This window comes from Pelecanus crispus, chromosome 9, assembly GCF_030463565.1.
Source record: "Pelecanus crispus isolate bPelCri1 chromosome 9, bPelCri1.pri, whole genome shotgun sequence".
Classification (NCBI taxonomy): domain Eukaryota; kingdom Metazoa; phylum Chordata; class Aves; order Pelecaniformes; family Pelecanidae; genus Pelecanus; species Pelecanus crispus.
The window spans coordinates 12,554,279-12,579,650 of record NC_134651.1 but is presented as its reverse complement, the minus strand read 5'-3'; the positions used below and the strand labels follow the sequence as shown (position 1 = coordinate 12,579,650).

Sequence of the window (25,372 nt, the reverse complement as noted above, 5' to 3'; positions counted from 1 at the left end):
TCACACAAAGTGGTCAGTCCAAGCAAAACATTTTGGAGGAAAGAAGGGACCTTTGACGGGGGAGATTGTTTTATTTTTAAATAAGCTATTTTTGCACTGATTACTGGTATGAACTAAAATGAACTCAGTTCCTATGTTTCTTAACTTCTAATGAACACTGTGATAAAAGCTGCAAGGGGTTTTACACTAACGGTGCCTTCCAGTTTTTAAATTCTGTTTGTTGTGACTGTCTGTGGTATGGAGTCATTCCAAAGCTTTTCCCCTTATCTATTTGCATATGTAAGAAAAAAGATAAGGCATATTTGCTCAAGTTTACAAGTATTTTCTCAAAAAGCACACTTTTTTCAAAATAACATAAATTTGCTGGAAAAAAAATGTATTTCAGCCTGATCATATGGCTTACTGTAAGAATTTCAGTCTGGGTTCATTTGTTTTCTCTCCGCTCTGAGCTTTGCGGGAGGAGTGTTGGCTGCCACTGTTAATGCTGAAGGATTCGGTTAACATCAAAAATCAAGTAAAGATTCAAAGAGTGGAGAAATGCAGGTTGCTGTGGAAATAACATGTGAAAAATAATCTCTGTAGCTCTATAGGAAGGACACACTTTGGTTATTTTCTACAGATACAGAGAACTGTTGGACATGTATCCTGACTGTTGCGGAATGAGGATGGCCAGGGTGTGCCAAGGACTTACATAGGATGAGGCTTTAAATCCATCTTAGACTGAGAATAGGACAATTATTAATAAACACTTTGAAACCTCTTTTTGCATTTTGCGTATTACTCTTATTCCGTAGGATGATTTTGGAGGTAACCTGCTAAGCGGGTGTGCTTCTGGAAGAGAAATAAGTGGCAGTGACTCACACATAACATAGGATGGATATTTGCCTATAAGTATACTGTCGATTTCTCATTGCCTTGAACAGGAGAAATGGCATTTTCCACATTTATGATCAAGGTTATTTCAGTCATACATAGAAGCCAGTCTTTTTTTTTTTTTCTTTTTCTTCCATAAAACAACTTGTGCTTTCTGCTTTTCCATGCCTTCCAAGGAATTTTTGGAAAGATAGAGATCAGCACATACAGACAGACAGAAGGACTTCAGATGGGCAGTGTGTCTCGTGAGAATTGCTTTTAAGTATGACATGGCCTCTTAGACTTGTTGCACAGTGTTTACACGACACGTACTAGTATTTCATTCTCTGCTTTAAACCAGGTCTTTCCTCACGTTTGATAGCTAAACAGGCTTGCTACATGAGGATTCCCTCAAAAAGGCAGTTGTCTGTTGGAAAGGAAGCCATGGTTCCTTTCCTACTGTGTGTTGTAGCAAGGTCATCTTGTTGAATCAAAGCTTTCCCCCACCTTAAGTTCATCTACTTTTGGTTTCGTAAACTGATGCCACTTCAGTGTGGGCAGAGAGAGAGGACAATATGCTATTCCCCAGTCCTCCCACGGTCCTTTTTCAGATTCTTATTTGTACAATTTTCTAACAAATAAACGCAAGGATTACCCCAAGGCCTCCTCCTTTGAGTAGTCATGTTCACAGTTCTTTAGTCACAAGCAGAAATTTCATTTCATACCCATGTGTGTGCTAGCTGTCCATAACATTTCATATTTCAGTCACCTTTTGCTTAATTTTTTTTCTTTTCAGTTGAGTGTTTTTCATCCATTTTGTTTTTGTCTTTGTTTTGTTCCCCATTCAGGAGCAATTATGTTTGCCTCTACATATTTTAGAAGAGAAGGGTTTGACACAGGTAGCTGTGACTGTCCAGGCGCTCCTGGAGCTGGCACCCCCAAAGCAGCAGCAACTTCACCACTTGTCTGCTGTGTAAAGACCTCCGGGACCTTTTGGGTTACCTTGGCTAAGCAGAAGGACGTGAAGACTTTACTGCCCATGCAGTGCATCCAAACACACAGAGCTCTGTTCTAAGGAAAGGAGTTTCCGTGATTCCTGACAGGAATGTTTTACTTTGTTTCTCCATTTTTTTGGAGATGACAACAGGTTCCAATAACGTTTTTATTATCAATATTTTTGCCCCTTATTTAAAGAAAAAAAAAAATAGAGTTTGCTGGGAGGAGGGCAGGGAATTCCAGTGGCTGGCTGTTGGAGCTGGCTGTAGAAACTGACCTTGTAGACTGACCATGAAGACATGGGTGTAGAGTTTGGAAAGCGATTCCTAGGGGAATTCGTTTGTTAAAAAAAAAAAAAAAAAAAAAGTTGCTGCAGTAGGCACATAGGGAATGAAATTTCTTTCCTTCCCCACAGGGTTCAAAGAAAGGGAGTTTCTTTGCCTCCAAAGAACAACAGCTGTTTCTATTTTATATATATGTATAAAATTGCAACACACAATCTTAACCTGCAGTGTTTGATAACAGGGACGAACTTCATGCAGCTGTAACTTGTGTTGGCATGTCCTCATTACTTAAAATTTGAAGGGGAAAAAAAGAGTGGATTTCCCCCCCTCCCCGCCCCAGGAAAAAATACTGCATGTTTTCTCTGCAAGAAACATCTTAGTAAAAGATACCAAACCAGAACTGTTCAAATTGTATTAATCACATGAGCATTATTGCTGGGTTCACCTTCTATTTGGGTTTTAACATTTATCTGGAAATTTTTCCAATATCAGGAGGGAGATCTCCTGCCTCCTCTCACCTCCCCTTCTGGTCATGTAGGGATGTGTTTGGTTACTCGGTAGTTTTGTCAAATGATGACTAGATGTCATCCAGAACCATGCATGCATTTTCGCTGCAGTGTGACGAATTGCAGCCTGACATGCTAATCATTAGAAACCCGTTATCAAATAATACATTTATTAGGGGCTGAAGCATCCCATGCAGACATGCCAACACTGGTGACTGTCCCAGCTGCTAGGAAATTTATCATTTTGAGAACACAATTACTGAATTTCCAGAGGTGGACTGCATATTGCAAAAGTTAGCTTCTATTTGTGGGTTTAACAAGGCTTTAATAACTAAAGCCTTTTATCATTGGAATTTGTGTAGAGATGCACTGATTTTACAGAACTACCGTTACTTCCTTCCTCTTTCCTTAACATAAAAATGGAAATTCAATATACAGGAATGGGAGAGGCAGCCAACAAGTTTTGCATTTTGCCGGAAAGTTGACCAGCAAAACAAAGACTAGCTCTGTGTGCTCTGGTCCTAGTGACAAGGCCAAGCTCACTACCAGATCAGCTGCAGTAATGCCACACACCACAACCCCCCCCCCCCTCCCCAAGATGTTGCAAAATCCAGTTCTCCACTCATGCAGTTCTTTTGTTAGGTTTTGGCCAATTTAAAGCGTCCCAGAACGTTATGCTACTAATACATGGTGCCGGGGGTCTGAGACCACCTTGAGGCATCGGAGGTATTGCATCTGGGGATATATTTGAAGCAGAATACACCAAGAGGATTTCATGGGGATAAAGGAAGGAGAAGAAATGGGAATAAGCTAGCTAAAAGTAATTTTTGCTGAAAGAAACCTGCCATGGGAACACTCCAAGGACTGGTCTTAGCCGGATTCTTCCCCTTTTGATTTGCAGTTTTGCTTCTGCTCTGTTATGCTTCATGTATTTCTTTCAAGGTCTGTTGTGGTGACTGTTGAATCCCTTATTTCACATAACTATTCCAGTTGCTTCTTATTGGCATTGGCTGATCACATTGCAAGTGGGGAAGAACACCTGAAGGGTATTTAAAACTGCACAGCTGAAAAGAGAAACCTTTTCATACTGGGTAAGCGTGTTGCCCTGAGCCCTGCAAGAAATGAGAATGCCAATAACTTGCAACACACACAGGAAGAGAGCAGCTCCGTACAGATGTACTTTCCTCCTGAAGTAGGTCTTGTGTTTCGCTTAATTTTGCTTGCAAGGAGTGTTGGTAACTCTTAAAGGATTGGATAAAAGTGTCTGAAGTCTCTGCTGTAGTTTGCTGGGTAGAAGGTTCTGCCTCTCGTGGCCAGCAGTACAGACCACAAGTGTTTCTTGTATGTTTGTCTCTGCGCATAATTTGAAAGGGGGGCACTGACTTCATCTTAGTTTTCAAAATTAGGTCATTTGTATTGTTACAGGGGCATGTTAACTTTTTAATAGTACACCCTTTGTGGCCTATTTAAATATTCCCGTTTTAAGAAAACTGTTCCCTTCATGGAATTGTGAGGGTGTGTTGTTTGCTCCAGGCCAGCTTCCAGCACTTGGGGAAAATGAAACTTAGCGGTATTCAGGTTGGTGGAAGTTTGACATTTCATTAATGCTAGTTTTTAGGAATTAATGGGGTGAGGAGTTGAGCCTGAACTGCAAGAAATGGCCATTTCCTACCGTGTCTGGTTAACGCAGCTGCTCTTCTGTACGGGCGGTGCGCACGCACAGCAGCTGGGTTGGTGTGAAGAGCAGTGGCTGCGTGGCTGGGCAGGCGTTGTGTCCCCGGCATCGCTCGCTTTGGTCTCAGCAACGGTTCGCTCTGGCAGTTTCATGTGGTCATGTTAGTTTGACGTGTATAATTCTGTGTTTTCATGCTGGCAAACACTAAATCTTGACCAGATGTTTAGGACAAAACTCCAAACCTGAAGTTTCATCATATGGTTTATTTAATGTATTACACCAAAAACAACTCCAGTTCTGTTTTGCAAAATGGGTTGGGATTTTTTCAGTGTATTTATGTGCAATTTTTTGTTGTATCCCGTGAAAAGACTGTTTTAAAGAAAACATGTATAAAATTCTACTTTGTGTGTTAAAGCAAAGAGGCAATTGTCTTTCCTCCCTGGGGCATTTGTGTTGGAGGACGTGGGAGGAATCCATCGGAGTGTTCCATGCTGGCTGGTGTTCGTACACTGACTCCATTGTGTCGCCAGCCTTCCTCAAACCACGGCGGGCGCTGAGCAGCGTTCGAGGCTCAGCAAGGTTACGCGCTCGACACCGAGCGGCGCGGGCACTCGGGAGTCCCTGACGGCGTTGTGGTGGTCGGGGCAAAACAGCCGGGGTTTGGGTCTTCCCCCTTGTGAAGGGGGAGGCTTCCGTAAAGGCCCTGGCCTTGGTGGCCCGCTTCAAATAAATCGGAGGCAACTTTTTACAGCGCCGAGAACGCCTCTGGCGTTCTTGGTAGTGACACAATGGCAAATGATATTTTTACCCTTTTATGACTATAAATGGTTCTTTGAAAAAAATGTTTTAGAAACAGAGGACTTCTAAGGTGAATTTGGACATCTAAAAAATTCTTTTGTATAGATATTGTGATGTTTTACAAAGCAATCTAATTTTGTTATTTCTGAAAACAGTGTAAACGTGTAATTAATAGAGTAAAGGATTTAAAGCTTCATCCCATGCTGTATGTCTGTAAATACATTCCATAATTTCTGTTACATATAAATGTGTCTGAATATTGTATACTTTATTTTAAATTGCCTGTATTCTGCCAGTAGTGTGAACTTCTAGCACATTGATAATATAAAAGGAAACCATGGGTAATTTGAAATAAAGTTTTAAAACTTCTGTGAATTACAGTATTTTTCCTGCCATTTTTCTGTTGCATCAATGACTGCCACATCCTCTGTGTCGGGTGTTTATTCCCCTTCCCCATCGTCACAGCTGGCAGTTAATGGACCCAGGTTGTTTCTCTGGTTTTCAGAGTTAACCAGAATAGAAAAATTCCAGCATTTTTACACACATTCTGCAGCCACACCAGAAGCTTTTTCTTGGGGATATTTTTAACCTTCCCCAGACACTGAGAAGCAATGATTTTGTACAGAAACCTTGCTCCTCCCTCCCCCCCTTCTAAGTAAAGTGTACATTCTAGGTTTGGGGAGTTTGCTGCTGCCAGTACTGGTGCTCCTTGCCATTCTTGTCTTTTGCTTGGTTTTATCCTATTGTGGGTTTGGTCTGTTAAACTTGCACCCCTTCTTCATACCCCAGCAGCATTTAAAAGGTTTGTTCTTACTAGCCAAAGCGTTTGTTCCTCTTCCCTCCTTACAGCTCGTTTTTGTTATTTAAAGAATAAAAAATGCAAGGCCTAGAAATTGCCAGAGATCCACAAACCCTCACGACTTTGTACACGCTGTGTACCCCGTGGTACCGTTCCCTGCTCACCAGGCTGGCTTGGCATCCTTTTTTGACCTCCTGGTGACTCCGTTGGTCACTTGGGACAGCTCCGTTCCTGCCTTCCTCAGGGCTGCCCAGCTCTCTCCCGGTGTTCACGTCTGCCCCTCTGTCTAAAGCCTGCTCCTAACCAGCTTCTCAATCTCCAGCCTTGCTTCTCCATTTACCTCCGTGGAAACCAGTTTCTCCAAAGGGTTTGTGATTTCCAGTTTTCCCTGCAGAAAATATCATGGATGTGTACTTTGATCCCATCTCTCGGTAGCTGGAAAAAACGAGCGGTGCCAACCCTGGCGAAGTTCCTCAAAACTGCCGGGTTTTGGGACACTGCTCTCTGCACCCATCACTGGATGCGCTCGGCCCATTTACTTGGCAGCTGTATGGCCAAGAAACAGAAGTCCGCTGCGGTTTCTGGCCGAGCAGGGTAAGGCTCGCGGGGAGAGCAGCGCCTGCGGCGCAGGCTGGTGCGGCGGGGGCGGCCGGGAGGAGCTGGCTGTTCTCACCTGGGAGGCGTGAGCTGGGGGGTCGGCCAGGTTAAAAGCCTTTGCCCCTGTCACGCTGTCACCCAGTGGCCAGGACACTCGTGCTGGGACTTGAGATTTCAGCACCCCCCCATCTTACTGGAATAGCACACCCAATTCTGCTCTTGCTTTTATTATTATTATTTCATTTTTTAAATAAAAACTACCCCTTCCCCTATACACACAGACACAGAGCTTCCTGATTTTGGAAGCAGACTTTGCTGTGCCCATGCAATTTATGGTTTTGGAGTTCTTTTTGTTTTTTCTCTTTGAGATACCGGTCACTGAATTAGAAGTTTTGAATTATTTCACGATCCAGTGCAGTGCGTTAACTTCCTACTGGCTTGTTCACTGCGGCTCCAGGGACTTGATGTACCATAAAAACGAGTGCTCTTACACTGGCCTTGGCAACTGGGTCTTGAAGGGGAGCCCGGCCTCAGCAGAATCCCTGGATGCAGAGGATTTTTCAGAATTATCTTATATATTATTCTCTGCTGAAAAGCAAGCAAAGCCCAGCCCATGCCATGCTTCAGATTTCAGTTGTTTGGTTGCATTAGTAATGCGTGCCTAGAGTTTGATATAAACGGTGGAGATCTACCTCCCCTTTTTCCTTAGCTCAAAACCTCTGAAGAGTTTATGATCAAACTTCCTTCCACCCGGACGCGTCACCTGTTAACACCCACCATGTACAGAAGATGCTAGTTCTAAATTAAATGTAGCAAGTCAGCAGCGCATGAGGAAGAGGAGTTAAAATTAGGAGCATAACTCCCGTGGTTGCTCTGCGGTGCCTCCTGCAATAAGGAGCCGCGGTGCGGACGTGGGGTGTAAGCACGCTCCTGGCTCGGCTCCTGCAGGCAGCGGGCTGGAGCGATCCCTGTTCTTGCCACCACGTGTAAGCGGTAAGCAGGGGCTGGTCACAAAGGGCACGGCAGACTTCGTATGCTTCGAGCTCATTCTCCTGTGTGGGAGCATCAGCAACCAGCCAGCGCAAGCACAGGGCTAATTTTGCTTTGTGCGCAGACCTGCATGTGACTGACAGTCGTGTCAGGAGAGGGGGCTCCCCTCTTGGTTAAAAAAGCAGCACGCTGCTCCCCGACAGCTTCGCACCCTGCCAACTGCCTCGTCTCGCTGCGCAGAGATGGCAGCCAGGGCGGTGGGTACGGCTGTGACGGGTCAGCTCCTGCAGGCAGCGCGGCCGGCTGTCTTTTTCCGTTGTTCCTTCCCTCGGTCGGAAGGCATTTGGAGCTATTCTGCCTATGTGCTGACGTTTTGCAGGACTGCAGGAATGGAAACCTGCGTGCTTTGGCTGCCCTCGTGTTTACACTGCAAACTGTCAGCAGTTTTCCCCCTGCCGACCTAATGCCGGCACTGAGAGCAGGGACAGCGCTGCTTGTGCCCAGGTGCGGGGGACTCAGCCTCCCTGCCTTACTCAGCACCACAGGGACCGCCACGCTTCAGCCACGGCCAGTGCTTTGGGGTCTGCAGAGGAGGTTCTCGGTGCAGAGCATCCCATGCAGGTGAGTTACTGGGCTGCTAACAGGATCACCTCCCACTAGCTGTCATGTTGCCATAAAGCACTTTGGTGGGTACAGCGTTTCTCACTGCTTTGATGCAGTTCCCCTTTCTAGTGGAGAAACAGTGTCGCTGCTGTACAAGGGCAGCTTCAACATCTTAAGAGTTACTGCAGCTTCACCTTAACTGTCTCTGTCACAAACTGTGTTCTCCAGAATAGTCTGAGCTCTGTTGCATGGTTTATTTCTGTCATGTCAGACAGACAGACCGCAGTGCCCTGCCCAGCAATAGCCCTGGAGTGTGTTTGTGGCCAGGTTTCGTTACTTATCGTGTCTTTTTCTTTGCTCCAGCTTTTTCCTTTTTCCTTTTATCTTTCTGCTTTGATAGCTGTTTCTCCCAAATCTTCCTGAGGGCCTGATAGGGGCCAAGGTTTCTGCGGACCATTGTACCTCTCCACCAGGCCTGCAGCTGGAAGCAAGAGAGAGAGGTCTTAGGCGAAATCACTTGCTGGGTCACCTGGTACAGCTCAATGGCCAGAGCATCTCTCCTGCACTCCCCAGCTGCAGGAGGGAACCCATGGCCCACGCGGCAGCGGTTGGGCCTGTGCTGGTTACACTGAAGGTACCCACATCGGGGCCGAGGGCATCTGTTGCTGGTGGCACGGGGATGAGCAGGGGAACTGCCCCACAACCCTCCCTGTACCACCCACCCTGTGGGGCTGGTGTGATGGACACAGCCCCAAATCATTCAAGGAGACTGGCTTCTCCCCTTTCGCTCCCTTCTCAAACCTGCAGCTAGCTGCTGGCTTTGTGTCTGCCCCAGAAGAAAGGGACAGGCTTTATCTGTCCTTTGCTTGTGCCACCCCATACCAGCCAACTTTCTCAGGCCATTTTCTGCCTGAACAAAGCCTGTGGTGCAAATGATTAACTCCCAGCTGCTGATGGGACAGCACTGCTTCAGCTTTGCTCCCCTTTACCTTCAGGACGCTCTTCAGCTCCAGGGCATCTTGCTCTAGTTGTCTTCTTTTAGCCTCCTTTTCCACCCGGTCACTGATGATGGTTTCCTCAAACATCTGGCACTGCAAGATAGCGCAGGGGTGGCAACAACCACATGAAAAACACGTGCCCTGAACTGTAGGGCCAACCTCCCGGGCTCACTCTGCCCAGCAGCTTCCCAGGGCTCACCTGCACCCTGGTGCAAGGATTCTTCTCCACTGGCTGCCTACTGCTCTCGTCCTTGCTACCTGCTTTTCACAGCCCAGCCGGGGCTGCTCTGGCCCGTGGGTCATGGTGCAGGTCCCCATGCTGCGCACCAAGGAGCTCCCTGGCAGCCCAAGGGTAACACCTAAGTGTGGACCTCCCCTCCCCCCCCCCCCCCCCCCCTTTATTTGATCTTTCCTGAACCCAGATGGCAAATGTTGCTCATTACCACCATCAGTCCTAAGGCACTGAGAGCTGCTGCCAAAGTGAAACCTCTCACGGCCTGGGTGTAATTAACCCTCTGATCCTGTGCCGTAAAATGGCTGTCTGATGGCGTCTCAGGCAACAGATGGTGGTGGGATGGGCCTGTGCTTCCCCAGGCTAGGCAGCAAATGGTGTACAAACACACTTGGGACACTGAGATGACAGTGTACAGAGTGAAAAATGAGCGCACAAGCAGGGAAACATCTAACTTGGTCCCATCATCTCAGACTCACTGACAGTAAGGAATGATTACAAGTTAATTCCTTCTGGCTTTAAAACACCTCTTTTTCTAGACACTTCTCTCTGCCCTGTGTTGCCTGCTCCACTGTGCCTGCGTAGCTGTGATCAGAGCCCAGCAGTTAACCAAGAAACTGATGTGGAGCAGGAATGGTTTTAACTGGAATCAGTTCCCTTACAACAACACCGTGCAGCTGTGAATGTGCATCTGCAGGAAGGGGTGGATCTGCCTTCTCCAGTCTCAGCCTGGCAAACCCAGATGTTGCTAGACGGAGCAGATTTGTCCAGACTAAGGCAACAAACTAAGGTGAGGCATGCTGATGGGATGGAGCCGTGTCTTTGCCCTTCACAAAGGCTGTCAATAACTCTCTGATTACTTGCTGGTATTTGAAAATAGCTGTAGGGGAAACATCATCATCCCTCCTTGATGTCACAGGTGGCAAATAGAAGATGAATGCTCAGTCCCTGCCTTCCCAGGACGATGATTATCATCACACCCTACACCTCAAGATTACTGATTTTTTTTTCCATTGTCCTGGCTCCTTATCTGAATGAGAGTAGGAAAAAGCCAGGATGCAGTTTTGTATGGCTGAGCACTGAGATGCTGCTGCTGTCTTACCTCCTTGGCAAGTCTCTGCAGCATTTCCAAGTTGCTTGCCTTTGATGCTTTTAGAGCATCCAGTTCTTCATCTTTAGCATCTGTGTCATTTTCGTACTTGTCCACCCAGTATTCCAGCTTCTCTTCCACCATCTGCATGGGGATAGAGGGGTGCTTAGCATGGTACAAAGAGTGTACAGGGGCAAGGTTTGCTACTGTTATCTGGCCTGCTTTCAGGATGATTGTAAGAGTCACATAAATTTTGCATGGTCACTGTTTCCTTCTCATCTAAGCCTTGAAAGGATCGAACACCTAGGGCTAGTGATAAACGACTGGTGGTTTGCAGGCCCCTCACTGGGCGTTCACCATGGAAGCCGCAGCACTGGACTGGGGATGAAGAGAGACTGGGTTGTGCTTTCATTGGTGCATGAAGGAGGGAGAAGCACGGGGGGTTACTTTTGTGGACAGTCAATCCTGGTGAAGTAAATGACAACCAGAAGCTATTCCTTGTGTGCATACAGAGGGTGGGGGATTTAAGAAACAGAATTTGATAGTGAGAAAGCTTTTATCCTCTGCCTGACTCCCTGCCGGCTTTCTGGATTAAACGCAGCGCACCAGGAATAAGGTCCCAGGGGATAGCACTTCACACTATTTCAGGTTGTGAACTTGGCTTTGTCTCACTCGTGAATAGGAGGGCAGGTGTTGCTGAAACAGTCACCCAGATGACTTCCTCCCATTCACGAATAACTTCTCCATAGCAACAACCATGATTGCTTGCATGGAAAAATAATCTGAGGAAAAGCATCAATCTCATTACGGTATCACAGCTGGACACACAAGGGAGATGGAGGGCATGGTCATCCTCTTCTCTGTGGGCCCCTATAAAGCCACCAGCTGCTGTCTGAGTACAGAGAGAGTTGCACTTTGCCTTCTGGTAGGGGTCAAATAGGCTGCAGCTTCTATGTGCAAAGTCCCCTCACTGTGAGGCGTTGATCAGACTAAGGTTCCGGGATATGGAGGACACTATTTAATTGCTCCCAAGATACAGCACTTTTTTGCACTTAAATTTTTAAAAATTTATTATCTTCTATTATATTTCATACTGGCAGTGATGTTGGGTACCCTGCCATATTACAGGTTTTCTTCCAGTCATGTGGTTTATGAGATGCTTTCCAGCGTTGTTCACTGTAATGGGCACTGCTGTGATGCTGTCACCAACTCTGGAAAGCTCTGAGCCTCCAGATCAACAGCATAAGGACATTCATAGTTGTTTGCTGCTGAAAATGGGTACCATAACTGTGAGTTAGCGATTATCCAACCCTGATTCTCCCTCAGATTAAGACAAGGCAAAGCTGGGCTGGCAGTTTGTGTCATTTCCTTCTTAGTTCCCCGCTCTGTGCAACACTTGGGTCTGTGAAACTGTTGCTCTCACTTTGCACTCTTCACTGAGTCGCTGGGAGCCCCAGCTACTGCCAAGGAAGGTCTAAATAAATTCCAGTTAGCTGAATGCAACTATCTGAGGGTGGAAAAATCTGTAACACCTGAATAAACAATGCCAATCATCACATGAACTCTAATTTTAAGGAAATGTATCCAAATGTAGCAAATGCCAAGTCTGGGAGAGCTAAGTTAATTATGACTTGACGATAAGTAGTCATTCAAACAGTAGCAATCATGAACCTGGCAAATTTGATGGAGCAATAACTGGTTTTCTTTAAGCACTAATTGATGATACAATGTTTTATCACTTGCTATTTTAAGCATTAGCAGACAGTCACACATACCTTATGGTGTTGCCTGAGGAAATTTTCAATCTCCACGTGGACTCGAACCTCCTCATCAGTTTTGCTCCTCAACTTCTGTGATCAGCACAGACAGAAAACATGAGAGACAGTGTTAGTGCATACGTGTGTGCGCACACGTGCTGCTGAAAGCCGAGCTGGTGAGCAAGAGTGCAGGATCTCTCTGTGTAGTCCACAGGCATTTTTCCCAGTGACAAAATTAACCGAGGCAGTCCTTGCCCCTGGGCCATCCATGAAAAAGGGCCAACTAGATCAGACCTTGATCAGTCAAAAAAAAAGCTTGCAAAACCAGAACAGTTTTCTAGTCCAGTTCACCTTATGGCCACACGAACAGCTCTATCAGCATAATGTTCTGTGGGCAATGCTGGGCTGCTCATGTTGCTAAATGGCCTTGTAACTATACCCTTTGGACATAGTTATGGGTCTGTTTCTCTGACGATGGTATTAGTTTAAGCAGTCCCTGCCTCCAGCCACTGTCTCCTGCAGCCATGCCAGCCATGCTGTTTGCAGGACCATACAGAAAAGCAATGGAAGATACAAAGATATCTATCCTGGATGAGTTTCCTGATCCAGTTCAAACAGTTGTGTTGGTGACTGTGATGGAGAACAGAAAGGGCATCTGGGGAAAGAGGGAGGACTCCTTCCTTACTAGCTGGAGGTGCCTTCCAGTAGGGGCCATGGGGAAGGCCTTACCTGAATTTCCTTGTCCAGGGCATTCTCTGCATTGCTGCACTTCTTCTGTGTTTGGTGGACCTGGAGGTCTGTGCTTTTCTTCATGTAGCAGCTCTCTGTGTTCATTTTGGCCTTCATCTCTTGGAGCTCGTCTCTGAGGTAGGCAATCATACTATCTTGGTTCTAGTGGAGGAGAAAGAAGAAGCACAAAAGCAAGCCTGGAGACTGAGGTCAGCTCACTGTTTCTTAATCTCTCCACTCCCTGATGAAGTCAGAAGAGACAAGGCTATAGGCTCACACTTTCCCTGAGTGTTGCCCCATTTCGGCCTCTACTTCAAAGGGAAGTTTGATTTGTAACCCATACAAAAGGCAATAAACCCATCAGCGAGGAGTGACTACCTCTGGAGAGGGTGGAGTGATGAACAGAGTGGGACAAGAAGCCAGGCCTTCTGGTCTCTGGTCCAGGACTGGATTCAGGCATGCTTACTATAAGCATGAAAGAAGCCCAATAATTTCAGCTGCTTAAAGTTAGGCTTTATAAACCTCTTGGATTAGGCCATCTCAGTGAGTGAGCATCTGTAAGAGGAGGATAATGCCTCAGCCCCACGTACGCCACAGTTTGATTTCCTGAAGTATACTCCCTTCCTTGGATTCATTTTTTCTAGTCAGGCAGCAACTGTATAAACACAACCTTAGGAACAGGTGAAAATCTAATCTTGACTCACTCATATGTTTAAACAGTTCTTTCTTGAAATCTTACCAGGTAGATGGTGCCGCTTTGTTATAAAAGCATACACCCAGGGCAAGGAAGAAGTGCCAAGGAAAAGCTGGCTATGAGCTCCCAGCTTCTCCCCATGCCTTGTTTTGCAATGGAGCTGAGCTTTCCTGGGGGAATTCTGTCCCCAGGAGCTCCCCTATGGGCAAGAATCCTGAGCCAACATGCCCTGTTTGTCCAGCTTTTTGAGTGTGCTCAGGAAGCACAGTGCATTTGCTTGATTTGGTAATGTTGTTTTGTTTACTCCTTTTTAATGAATTTCTTTGAGTAACAGATGAAAGTTCATTGATCTGGGGTTGGAACTTGGAAGAACTGCCCGTAAAATGAAAAACTCTAGACTTTTGTATTCAGAGTTAAAAAGGTCATCAAAGTCTCCTGTGCAATTATGCAAGATCAATCTTAATGCCTCCGTTTTGGCACCCGATTGCTCCATTACAGCCTTTCTCTTTGCTTTCCTGCCATGCTATGACGGGTCTGACATTCGCCAGCCAAACCTTGCAGCTGAAGATGAAATACTGAAGTGCTGGCGTTTAAGTGTTTTGAAGCCCACATATCTTGTCTCTGAAGCGCCCTTGCATTCCTTAGCTGTGTAAACATGGAAAAATGCCACAGGAAGAAGCCAGCTCAATAGCGCTGTGTTTAAAAGCCTCTGCAGCATGACTCACTTGGAAAAGGTTTCCTTATAAGAAGAGTCTGGAACAGTTAAAAGGAAAATCCTTCCCTCTGCACCCCTTGTTGGACATAGTTAGAAAGAGTAGAGTATATTTATAAGGCTCAGGACAATTAGGGGCCTTGGCTGATGCTGTTTTGTGGGTTTAAAAGTCATGCGTTCACATTTTTTTGAAGGTTTCCAACATCAGATACTATTTTATGGCCGTATCATCATATGACTGTAGACAGCTACAGACATGACCTATTTGTGCCCTATTAAGGTTTCTGGTAACGGCCTTTATTTTCCCTGGTATGAAATTTTGGTGGCCATTGGGAATGGTTGTGTTCCTGGTCAGTACACATGGGAGGTGACCATACCACTTTATTTTGAGATTGTTTTCCTGTGTCATGGTGGAATCATGTCTAAATTGAGGGGCTGGCGGAGAGACTGGGGAGATGCTAATGAGAAACACTGATTTTTTTGTGGCGCTGAGGCTCAGCAAAGCCAGGCGCTGCTAATGTCAGTGTGTTACTGCTATCTGCTAAGGATCTGCAAACAGGTCAGAAAAGAAGGGTTCAGCCTAGGTTACAAAGCACTCAGATATTACAGAGGTGGGGCAAAGCATGAGCACTTCACCAGGTTATTTTCTTTTTAATTTCATATTTTAGTGAAAAAGTGCTTTTGATTCCAGCACCCCAGGCCTCAGCCAGGATGGGGGCCCATCTGCTCTGTTTGTTTTCTTTATCGTATGGCATGTTTGTGATTTGGATTTGGTCTGTGGTGTTGTAAAACATCTTCGTTAGAGGTGGGGAGTCTGGGGGCTTGGTTACACAATCCAAAGCAGACGGGAAGTGAAATGCAAAACCCCACGGGTGGTTTACAGTAACGCATTCATGTGGAGAGGGAAAGTCGGCTGCAGGCGTGTGGGCAGCTACCGCAGCCCAGCTGGTGGACCTGGCGCCGCAGAACTGGGGCACATTCGGTATTAGGCTGCAGGTAGTAAATGCAGCAGTAAATGTCCACAACCTGTGGGTACCATCTGTGGAGTACGCTGTTCCCTGAACTTCAGGGGCAGGCACTGGGAAAATGAGTTATATTTATTCATTCTGGTTTATCATAGCAAAGGGCCCAGCCAGGACATGGGGCGCTTTCATAGTTAATGCAGTAAACCTCTGGTCTGCTTATTTGGGATGACTTCAGCGTTGAATCTGCCAAACCAAAGATGCAAAATCATAACTCATGTGTCCAAAACTATCACAAAACTGGCAGCGACCAAGATCAAAACCCAGAAAATAGTCGTCAAGAGCCAGTCTGCTTTGAAAGCAGGTAAACAAGCTGATTTTCTCTGATCTCTCAGCTCACAGACATCAGCTCAGAGGCGTGTCTGCTGCTGTTATCCAGTGCCATAGGAGCCTGCCCCACAGATGCTGCTTGGCTGCAAAAGTAACTGTGCTTAGCTGGAGAGGGTATGCGCACGCCTGTATTTTCATTTACTTTGATTTATCTCTCTTGCAAGTGCCACCTAGGTCTCTCAGCTCTTCCACAGCAATTAGTATTTACAGTCACTCAAAATACAGCTGGTTACAAAAATAGCAAACAGGAGTAAACAGTCCAAGGAATTCCTCCAGCAGTCAGATAAACCCCCTGCCGCCAGCAGCACACCCAGCGCCTGCCATTTGGCAGGCACTTGGAGGGGGCAGGGGAACGGGTGCTGTGCTATGTGGAGGCAGCGAGCATGCCGGCAGCGAGCCCTGCTGCCTGCCTCCTCGCTTCCACACCCAGCACGTATGGGCTCAAGTCTCTCCACTGGCAGCTGCAATATCTCAGCTTGCAAAGCCTGAAGATATGCTTAGATCTACACACCTGCTGCAGCCTGGGCTTGCTCCCCCTGAAACCACAACGTGCAGCCCTGCAGACACTTCAATAAGGCCGTAGCCCACATCTCTGCTGCCAGAACATCCCCATGCTGCGCACCCCCAAGAAATGCCTCAGCCAAAAGGACAGCAGGCCTGGAAGGTCACCCAACTTCAGCATAACAGCTTCTGCAGCCCTCTGCTAGCTCACCTCCAATCCCAACAACTGCGGGAGTGAGCTCTGTGAGGGGCAGTTTGCCGGCAGAGGGAGCAGACCCATTGGCAGCAGCACTCTTTTCAAAAGTTCTGTCCCTCTGGAGCCAGGTTTGGATCTAGTGTACCAGCTCTGGGTCCTGCTGAGCTGCCCTGGGACTCTGCCAGCAGTGGGATGAAGTCACCCAGGAGCAAAGGACCATCACAAACCTTGTGCCTTCTACTGTAATCACCCGGTGCGTTTCTCCAGTAGAAACATGCACCAGTGGGTGCGTATATATGTTTAACACATTTGCCCAGAACACTTCATGGATGCATTTGTCCTCCTGGGAGAGGGTAAGGAAAGAAACATGACAGATCTTAGTCGCACTACTACAAGCACTACCGAGTGACGCACTGATACAGTGGAGCTGGGTGTGTTACGAGAGCCCACGCAGAATAAAAGTTACGGACCTGTTTTCACTGGTACCGTGGTGCAACATTGTGGTTTTCTGTCTGGTAGGTAGCCTGCAATATTACTGCTTGTTAAAAAATTATACCATGACTTGCACAGATGTATGGCATGAGTATACCACAAAACCTACAGGATATAAAAAAGTCTTTGGGTGAATTGCAATGCAGGAATTCTGAAGTTTACTTTTCCTAAATTTTTATGTTAAACTATGTAATTCTTTATGATATTAACTTGTTTCAAAATCTGTACAGACTGACATCATTTGTCCAGGAAACCAGAAAAAGTGAGTATTTTTGTACAAGCTAGGAAGTGAACACTGCAGCATCTAACAGAACTCCTGCAGCCAAACTAGAGCTACAGGCGATGCTCCTCCATGGATGGGTAAGAGCAAAACCAGACTGATCATCTCAGCTCCTTTAGAGAGGCTTTCCAAGAGGAAAGAAAACAAAATAAATAAGAACATTTAGCATTTGATTTGTGTTCTATTAGAAAGAAAAATGAGCTGAGCAGGCTAATACAGCATTAATTAGCATCTCATTAAATGGTAGTAAGGCTGAAAATACAAACATACAGGCAACGTGCATGAAGCAAAGACCGTGTTTTTCTGGTTCCATGATTAGATTTGCTCACTTTTGTTTTCTCATCCACTAGACTGGAGACAACCATGTAGGCTTTTGTCTACAGGTCTGTGCATTATTATTGTTCAAAGTACTCCCAAATCAGCAAGCTGTATTTTTGTTTTTAATTAGTTGGCAAGGTGACAAATCATGCAAGTGTCTGTAAAACTGCCTATGGGAAAATCCCTTGGGAGACACAGTGAGACACCATTTTTTTTGGCACAGGAGGAAAGCAGTACTTGAAAGTAGTCTTGTCTTTGATTTGTTATCAAAGCTGAAACTATAAGGAAGCCCAGAAAAGGGCTTTTAAGCTGGAAATATAAAAACAAAATCCCAGATGACTGCAGATCCCACTTGATGAGGCAAAAAGCAAGAACCTAATTAGCAGAAGGTACTGAAAGAACATGGAGAAGAGCAACCTCTCAGCATGGGAGCTACACACCTTCTTATGACTGCAAGAGGTAGGAGAGGTGCAGGGCAGGACACAGAGAAGTGCCCAGCCTGACTGCACAGTGCCAGGACATTGCTGCTAGTGCAAGATGGGGTGATTACAGCCCCCTGTACACCAGTCCCTGGGAAGGCATTAAACCAGAACCGGATACATATATTGTGTGCACAGACACTGTGAGGTTTGAGGAGCACTACACAGAAGAAGAACTACCTCATCATATTCACTAGCTTGGGGGTGGGAGAACAGGAGCTTTGCAGGAGCCATCCGAATCTGACTGAGAAGGGACAATGTGCAGAAGCAAATGGACAACATACAGTCTCTGAGCCTGACAAACTATCCAACTTACTTTGTTTAACTGCCACACAGATGTCAAGGGACTTTTGGGTTGTCCCATAGGGCCTGGAAATAGGCTCCCATACCATTTCCAGTGGCAGTCAGTAAGTATATGTTGAGGTATACTGTTCCCTTTTTCAGTCCTGGCTCTGATCTCTACATCCTTTAGATATTCTGTTTAAATCTGTAGGGAAAAAAGTTCATCCTGTATTTCTCTTTTAGTTCCCACAACTGTTCTTTCTTGGTTTGTCTCCTAACTTGCTAACTGCCCATTTCCTTCAGTGACTCCTCTTCTTTCTCTGCTCTGTTATGTCCACACTTTTTTTCCAGTGTTCTTTTTGTCTTGCTACACTTCCCAGTGTATGTTGTGCATTTCCAGGATCTCTGCTAGTAGATGAGTACTGGCCTAAATGAATTTTCCCATCTTGTACACTCCTGCTTTCTTCTCTGCTGTTCTAATATCTCCCCTGAACTTCTGGTGTTATAGATAGCTGCATATGCTACCACCGCCAATAGATCCTTCATGTTCTTACAACCATCCTGTATTTACAATTAAACTTTCCACTCACATGCATCCAGGCTGCCAACACAAAACCTTCACGTTCTATAAACTGTACTTCACCAGCATGTCAGTGGCTTAAAATTCCTCTCTGTAGCCAACTATATCCTGGCTTGATTACTGTCTGCACTTTTGTCCAAAGACAAAATTCAGTCATACTGATTCTTTCCTCAGATGCCCTTGCTGTCCTCTTGCTCAGTACTGAACCAAGCATCAGATTCTTGTTCCTTCTTCCAGTCCTTGTATGGCTCTGAACCTGCCTGCCTTTTGCTTGTTTTCTGTCACATACTCTTTCCTGCCTCAGCAAGGTTAGGCTACATTTCCATGTTTCTGCACATGTTTTTGCATGTGCTTTTGCTCTAAAGCATGCACAAGCATCAAGTCTGAGCTGTCTGGAGAGCATCAAAGTGACCAGTGATATGCCATTCAATTGATCTGCACTTGTGTAGCAAGTCTGACATGTCCAGGATGCCCCAGATTTGCTGTGCATGCACACACCATTTGCATGCTGCAGACAGAAGGGCTGAAGCTTTCCAGAAAGATCAAGTTGACAGCATATGTGCAATAACATTGATCTGCCCTTGTGTAGGACTCCCATATTTGGGATTTGCTACTATCTGTAAGCCTAGAAAAATAGATTAAAATCGTGAAGTTTTCCCCAGACAAAATTATAGGTAGAAAAATTACATGCCCTTATGCCAGGTGTCTGTCTTTCTCACTCCCTCATTGTCACACTTTCTTCTGTGTCAGGTGTCACGTCTGCATGAGTAAGTATTACAGAACCTTAGATACTGCTATCTGCAGATAACCTCTTTCTTACTGATTGCATGTGTCTGTGCTTTGCCACTCCCAGCACTGTTTTGGGCGTATTCTAAATAGATCATGGTCTCTCATGACTATGAGCATTTTGAGCTCCCATTTGAAAACCATTGGACACTGCTCTTAAAGTTGTTAGCAGGCTTATTCAGAATACAAATCTTTATTGCAGTTATTCTGCTTCTATATTCTTAAATGATGGATCATTATATATGCCACACATCCGCTCATCTGAGTGCTAGTTCCTGGGCAGCAGAGGCGAGCTTGCTAACAGGCTTCCCCCCTGGCGTGATGCCCAGTGCTAAGTGATCTCACCTGAAGTTCTATTTCAGTTTGTTTCTTGACATCTTGCAGCTGTTTCTCAAGTGACTTTATCTCCTTCTTTCCTTCCTCCTCCCTGAAGAAAAATGGGAAAATACAATCACTTGAATATATCAAAAAAGACAAGAGCTGTTTACCTAGAAGGGGAACTTCCTGTCTCCTGATACATTGCGGCACCCAGCTGAACACTGCCCTGCTTATCCCACTCCCTCAATGAGTTTCTAGCTGCTGAACTAAAAGAAGTGCACACAAAAGCTTGGCCTGCTTCTTCAGACCAGCAGAAGACAAGCTGCTTCCCGTGGCTGAGTAGCAAAAAATGCATTCATCTCTTCACCCTGAGCCTCGGGGAGGCAGCACATCTGCGAGTCAGGAACAGAGACTTCTCACCAAAGCTAGTGTCTTGGTTTAGTAAATCCTGAAAGAAGAGGCGCACAGGCTGAGCAAGGAGGATGCAAATGAAAGGGAGAATGAGCCGAAAACCAGGGGATGCTCTTGTTGAAAGCCCAGAGTGGACTTGAGGATGACGCAGTTCCTATAGCAGAGAGGGAAGATGCCTATCATTGAGTCACAGCTTCTGCATTTCAAGCAAAAGTCTCCCTGATTCTGTGCAGAAGCATGCCTAATCAGCAGACAGTGCCAAACTGTGTAAGTTTCATTATACGTATGGAGAATGTTTTTTTCATATCAGACTTACAATCCTCCAAAAAACACTGCCTCGGGTTCTGAGATCCATGAAGGGATGTGAGTGAAGGCCAAAAGCTAGAGAGGTGTTTACCTGTCTAAAACAAAACAGATGCAGTAATGTTCTAGGTCTTATTTCACTTGGAGTGCTTTTCTAAGTTTTTATGCTTATGATTTGATTTAAAGCTAGTAAATACTACAGTTGGTACCTGAGACTTCGTACCCTATCCCAACCTTACAATCAAATATGTATTTCATTTTCAGAGGCCTTAGCTGCGTGACTGTGATGAACAAAAGCTCCTGATAAGGAGTTCCAGTCTTACTGCAGACTGCTTTCAGACTAGTCTTGTTGACGCAAAACCAGACAAGTATATATTGTATTGAAAGACAGATCAAGTTCATTCCATGAAAAGAATATGTAGTAGAACAAACAACACGATATGATAAACAACTAGATATGGTTGACAGAATGGAATAAAACGGATTATGTCCTTTCTACCTTCCAGTATTGGATAGTTGTTCCACAAGCAATTGCTGCTTTCATTTTTGCTTTCTGTCCTTTCCATGGATAAACAATAAAACCCTTGGGTTTAGACAGTGGAAGAATTGGGTTTCATGCTTGAAATCACACATTTCACTGGAAGCTGGGGACTTGCCCCGGAGGCAGACCCCTGAGCCACCACCAGAGCTGTTCCAGTAGGTTGGACTCGTGACAAATCATGACTTAGAGCAGCTTTGCTGTCTACCCTGAGCTGCTACACAGAACAAAGTAGCTTTAAAATGGTCAAATAATTCTCTGATGACTGCTATTCTCTCTGACGGGCTTGGGATTGAACCAGAGCTTCCCATGCTAAAAAAACTCCAAACCTCTAGTGCACAGAAGTTTGAGCTGAGGAATCACCAGTTTGAGTTGAGATGATAACACATCTGTACCCCATACGATTTGGGACAGAAGAGGATCTATAGTGCAGTGGCTGGTGCATTAGCTTTAAATAAGACAACTGCCTCTGTCACCATCTGTGCTATCCCCTCGCTGCTACTGGGAAAAGGGAGCATATTAGCATATGGGTCAGAGCAGATTCTCCTGGGCATCACATAACCTAGAGACCATATGTTGCTGGCCCTGGTTTGAACAGATTCTCTGTTGCTCTGGCTTTCACTGGGGACAAGAGTTAAAGATCAGGGAGCTCCTACATCACATGTTTTAATTGATACGTGGCAGCATTTGCATTAGCGCAGACACTGGTGTCCACTGTGGTCAAAGCTCAGGCAATTCCTAGCTCAGATCAGTATCAGAACCATCAGTTATTTCTTTCTGAAGGGGAAAGAAGTGCGTTTTGTAAAGCAGACAGAATAATTCAAGTAGAAAAAAGTAGAATCCTTTCTGTATTTTGGTTTGTTTTTTTTTCCTTTTTAGCACATACTGAGCAGGAATGGGCTTTGGCTTTCAGCAGGTAAGCAGGGAAGTACTGAACACAACACTGACCTGATGAGAATGTCATGAAACTTGCTCTTTTTTGCCTTCTCTCTCTCATTAGCTTCTGTTAGGCTATTAAATGTTCCTGATTCCTGCATCTTTTTCATAGTGACTGTAATTACATCACTTGCATACTGCCTGCCAGGAAGAGAAGGAACACAACAGTAATTTATAGATGCTGGTATTACAGTGTCTGGCACCTTTATCCATTATTGTTTACAGCTAAAAAAGTAAGGAAATATAAGATCCCATTTCTGTTCCTGTGTCCTATCAAACCCAGGAGTGCTTCTCTCATGGTATCTGCTTCTTGTACATCTGGAGAACTCTGTATTAGGAGTTGGTGAAGTTGATAATTTAAAAATGCTGCCCTGGATGCTACTCTAGCAAATAGCAAAGAGGCACAAACATATCCATTGCTCTGCCAGACTGTGCTGCCATTAGGAAGAAGGCTGCTGGCCTGCAGGAGTGGTGGCAAATAGGTGGATCTCAGAAAACGAGACCTGGGGGTGCAGACAAGTGTGTCTATGAAGGGATATCTGGGTGCCAAAAATATCCCAGTACAGCACTAGGGTGATCTTAACAAATACATGGGCTTGCCCAGTTTATTGAATGTCATGGTGCATGTGGTGTTTATATTTTAGCTGCATTTTCTTAATTTGTGTTAGGATCTTCTTTAAGCCCTTTGTTGAAATAACATTAAAGGACAGAAGCCAGGATGCAGAAAAATGCATACTGAATGCTCAGCTCCCCAGTCTGTCTTTTAAACCAAAGATTGCTGGTATTTCTGCAAATCGAGGCACTGGATTAGGTGCAGGAATAAAATTTATTTTAAAAAAAGAAAGAAGTTCTTTGGTCTTTATATACATTACCTGCTCTATAAAGGGGAATGGCTGTAGCTACCATAGAGGCTCTGTGTGCCCTGCAGAATAACTGAGTTCATGAGACAGTCATAGAATAGAATCATAGAATCATAGAATCATTTAGGTTGGAAAAGACCTTTAAGATCATCCAGTCCAACCGTTAACCTAGCACTGCCAAGTCCACCACTAAACCAGTTAAGGGTAGAGTAATAATTTCATGTTTCCTGGCTTGGTGGCTGGATTATTTTTTAATGAAATTAAAACTAGGAATCATTAAGGTTGGAAAGGACCTCTAAGATCATCAGTTTAACCATCAACCCAACACCACCATGTCCACTAAACCATGTCCCAGAGTGCCACGTCTACATGTTTTTTGAACACTTCCAGGGATGGTGACTCCACCACCTCTCTGGGCAGTCTTTCCATGAAGAAATTTTTCCTGATATCCAATCTAAACCTCCCCTGACACAACTTGAGGCCATTTCCTCTTGTCCTATTGCTAACTACTTGGGAGAAGAGACCAACACCCACCTCACTACAACCTCCTTTCAGGTAGTTGTAGAGAGCAATAAGGTCTCCCCTCAGCCTCTTCTTCTTCAAATGCTCAGATTGCACTTTGCCTGTATATATCTGCTAGGGGAACCTGACTCCAGATACCAGAACATGAGCACTGGCTTTTACCTGGCATGAATTCTACCCAAGCAACCATTATCAACTGGGTAATATTTTGCAACTCCATTCAGAATAAACTGATTGTCATTACTTGGCATCCAGAGGCAAGTAAAGGCCAGAACTAAATGGCCTACAAAGCTAGACCCCAGTGCTCTCTTTAGAAGTACTCCTTCCAGATCAAGAGTGAGGTACACCAGCAGTGGGAGAATGGAAAGCTTGTGGTTTTGCTTTCAAGAGATAGACTAAGAACTTTACAGCTCTGAGCATCCCCGACAGTCATCATATTTGTGCTTCACTCACCTGTCAGCCTGAATTTTTCTGAGCTTCTCTACAGACAGAGCACTGTGTTTCATGGCTCTATTGGAAAGATGATGGGTACTTTTTAGATCTTCAGTTTTCCCCAGCTGCTGCTTGTGTTTGATGCTTTTCAGAGACATGGAGGTAACTGTTCCCCCACTCCCTGGCCTTGCCGACATAAGCTCTTGGTAGTTAATGTCCAGGTCCTTTTGGGTCTCTGTGATTTCTTTCATTTCCTGGATGCCAGTCTAAAAGGGAATGAGAGAGATGTGCTTGCACATTGGGCAGTAGAAATAAACCCTCTGCGACGTTATGTGAGCGGAAGAAATATTAATAATAAACTAGAATGAAGCCATTCTAAGAGCAGTTGATAGCGTATGTTACATTCTGCAAAGAGTAGAAGAGCCGGAACATTTATCTTGGTTAGCTTTGAGCACACAATGTAGGCTTATTAAAGTTTAAGGGATCAAAAGTCCTAAAGTGACAGGATTAGAAAAGGCCTCAAAAGGTGAATTCATCTGCCCCAAGAGATGGTGGTTCAGGCTGTGTCATTCCTGACATGTTCTTAATGACCTCCAGCAATGGAGACTATGCACGCTCCTGCCAGTGCCAGCACTTCACAACAATCTTTACCATAAGAAAGTTTTTTCTCCTCAGCTGCAGTTGAGCCCCTGGCTTCTTGTCCTAGTCTCCGTAGGCACAGAGAACAAATAATTCCATCCTTCTTTGCAGCAGCTTTTATGTACTGGAAGACTGTTAGTCTGTTGCCCCTCTGCCTTCTCTCCATCTTAGCCATTTCCTACTGCCTGTCACCATGACCTTTCCCTACAATATTATTATTATAACAAGAGCTGAGGTGTGTGGAAATAGAAATGATAGACATCAGCTATCTGCTTAGCTGGTTTTTTGAGAGAGTGACAGCAGAGGAAGTATAACATGAATTCAAAGAAGAAATTCAAAATATTGGCAGATCTCTTATACATGAAAAGGTATCTTGTGGCCATATCCAATTTTACTGAAAAAGAAAAAGCCCCAGAAAAGCAAAAGCACATTATAAAATCAGCTGAGGCCTTACTTCTATGAATTTCTCTGCTTTATGTACTATGGCTAAGAATGCAGGCATATACACTGGGACATAAAAAGAGAAAATTTTCTTGCCCGCCTACTGGCATCTCTGGCTCAACACTTAATAGCAGTACCACTGAGGCCAGCTAACGCAGTCACTGCCAGCCCCATCCTAGTCCATAGCTGCCTACTCCTCACCCTGGCTGCTTGGGGAAATGGATTAGAGAACTCACTGAGCTGAAACATTTTCCAGCAAATAGGAAAAAAAAAAGTTTATTTTTGGCAGCACCAGTTCTCAGTCCAGATCTGTTCACAACCACACACACGTTTGTGCCAACACAGCACAGAGGGCAGAGTAAAAACAAGCGGTCAGGGCAGCAACTGTGTATGC

General features: G+C 45.1%; 1 protein-coding gene across 1 annotated transcript in view; it reads right to left on the bottom strand.

Moving 5' to 3' along the window:
- Positions 1-8,437: 8,437 nt before the first annotated feature.
- The window catches only part of DRC9 (dynein regulatory complex subunit 9), a 24,840-nt gene continuing 7,905 nt past the window's right edge, over positions 8,438-25,372 (bottom strand). The window contains 8 exon segments of the mRNA XM_075716844.1: positions 8,438-8,581; positions 9,090-9,191; positions 10,433-10,564; positions 12,196-12,270; positions 12,907-13,068; positions 19,924-20,005; positions 22,097-22,225; positions 23,920-24,164. Coding sequence (XP_075572959.1) covers positions 8,438-8,581; positions 9,090-9,191; positions 10,433-10,564; positions 12,196-12,270; positions 12,907-13,068; positions 19,924-20,005; positions 22,097-22,225; positions 23,920-24,164 — 1,071 coding nt within the window.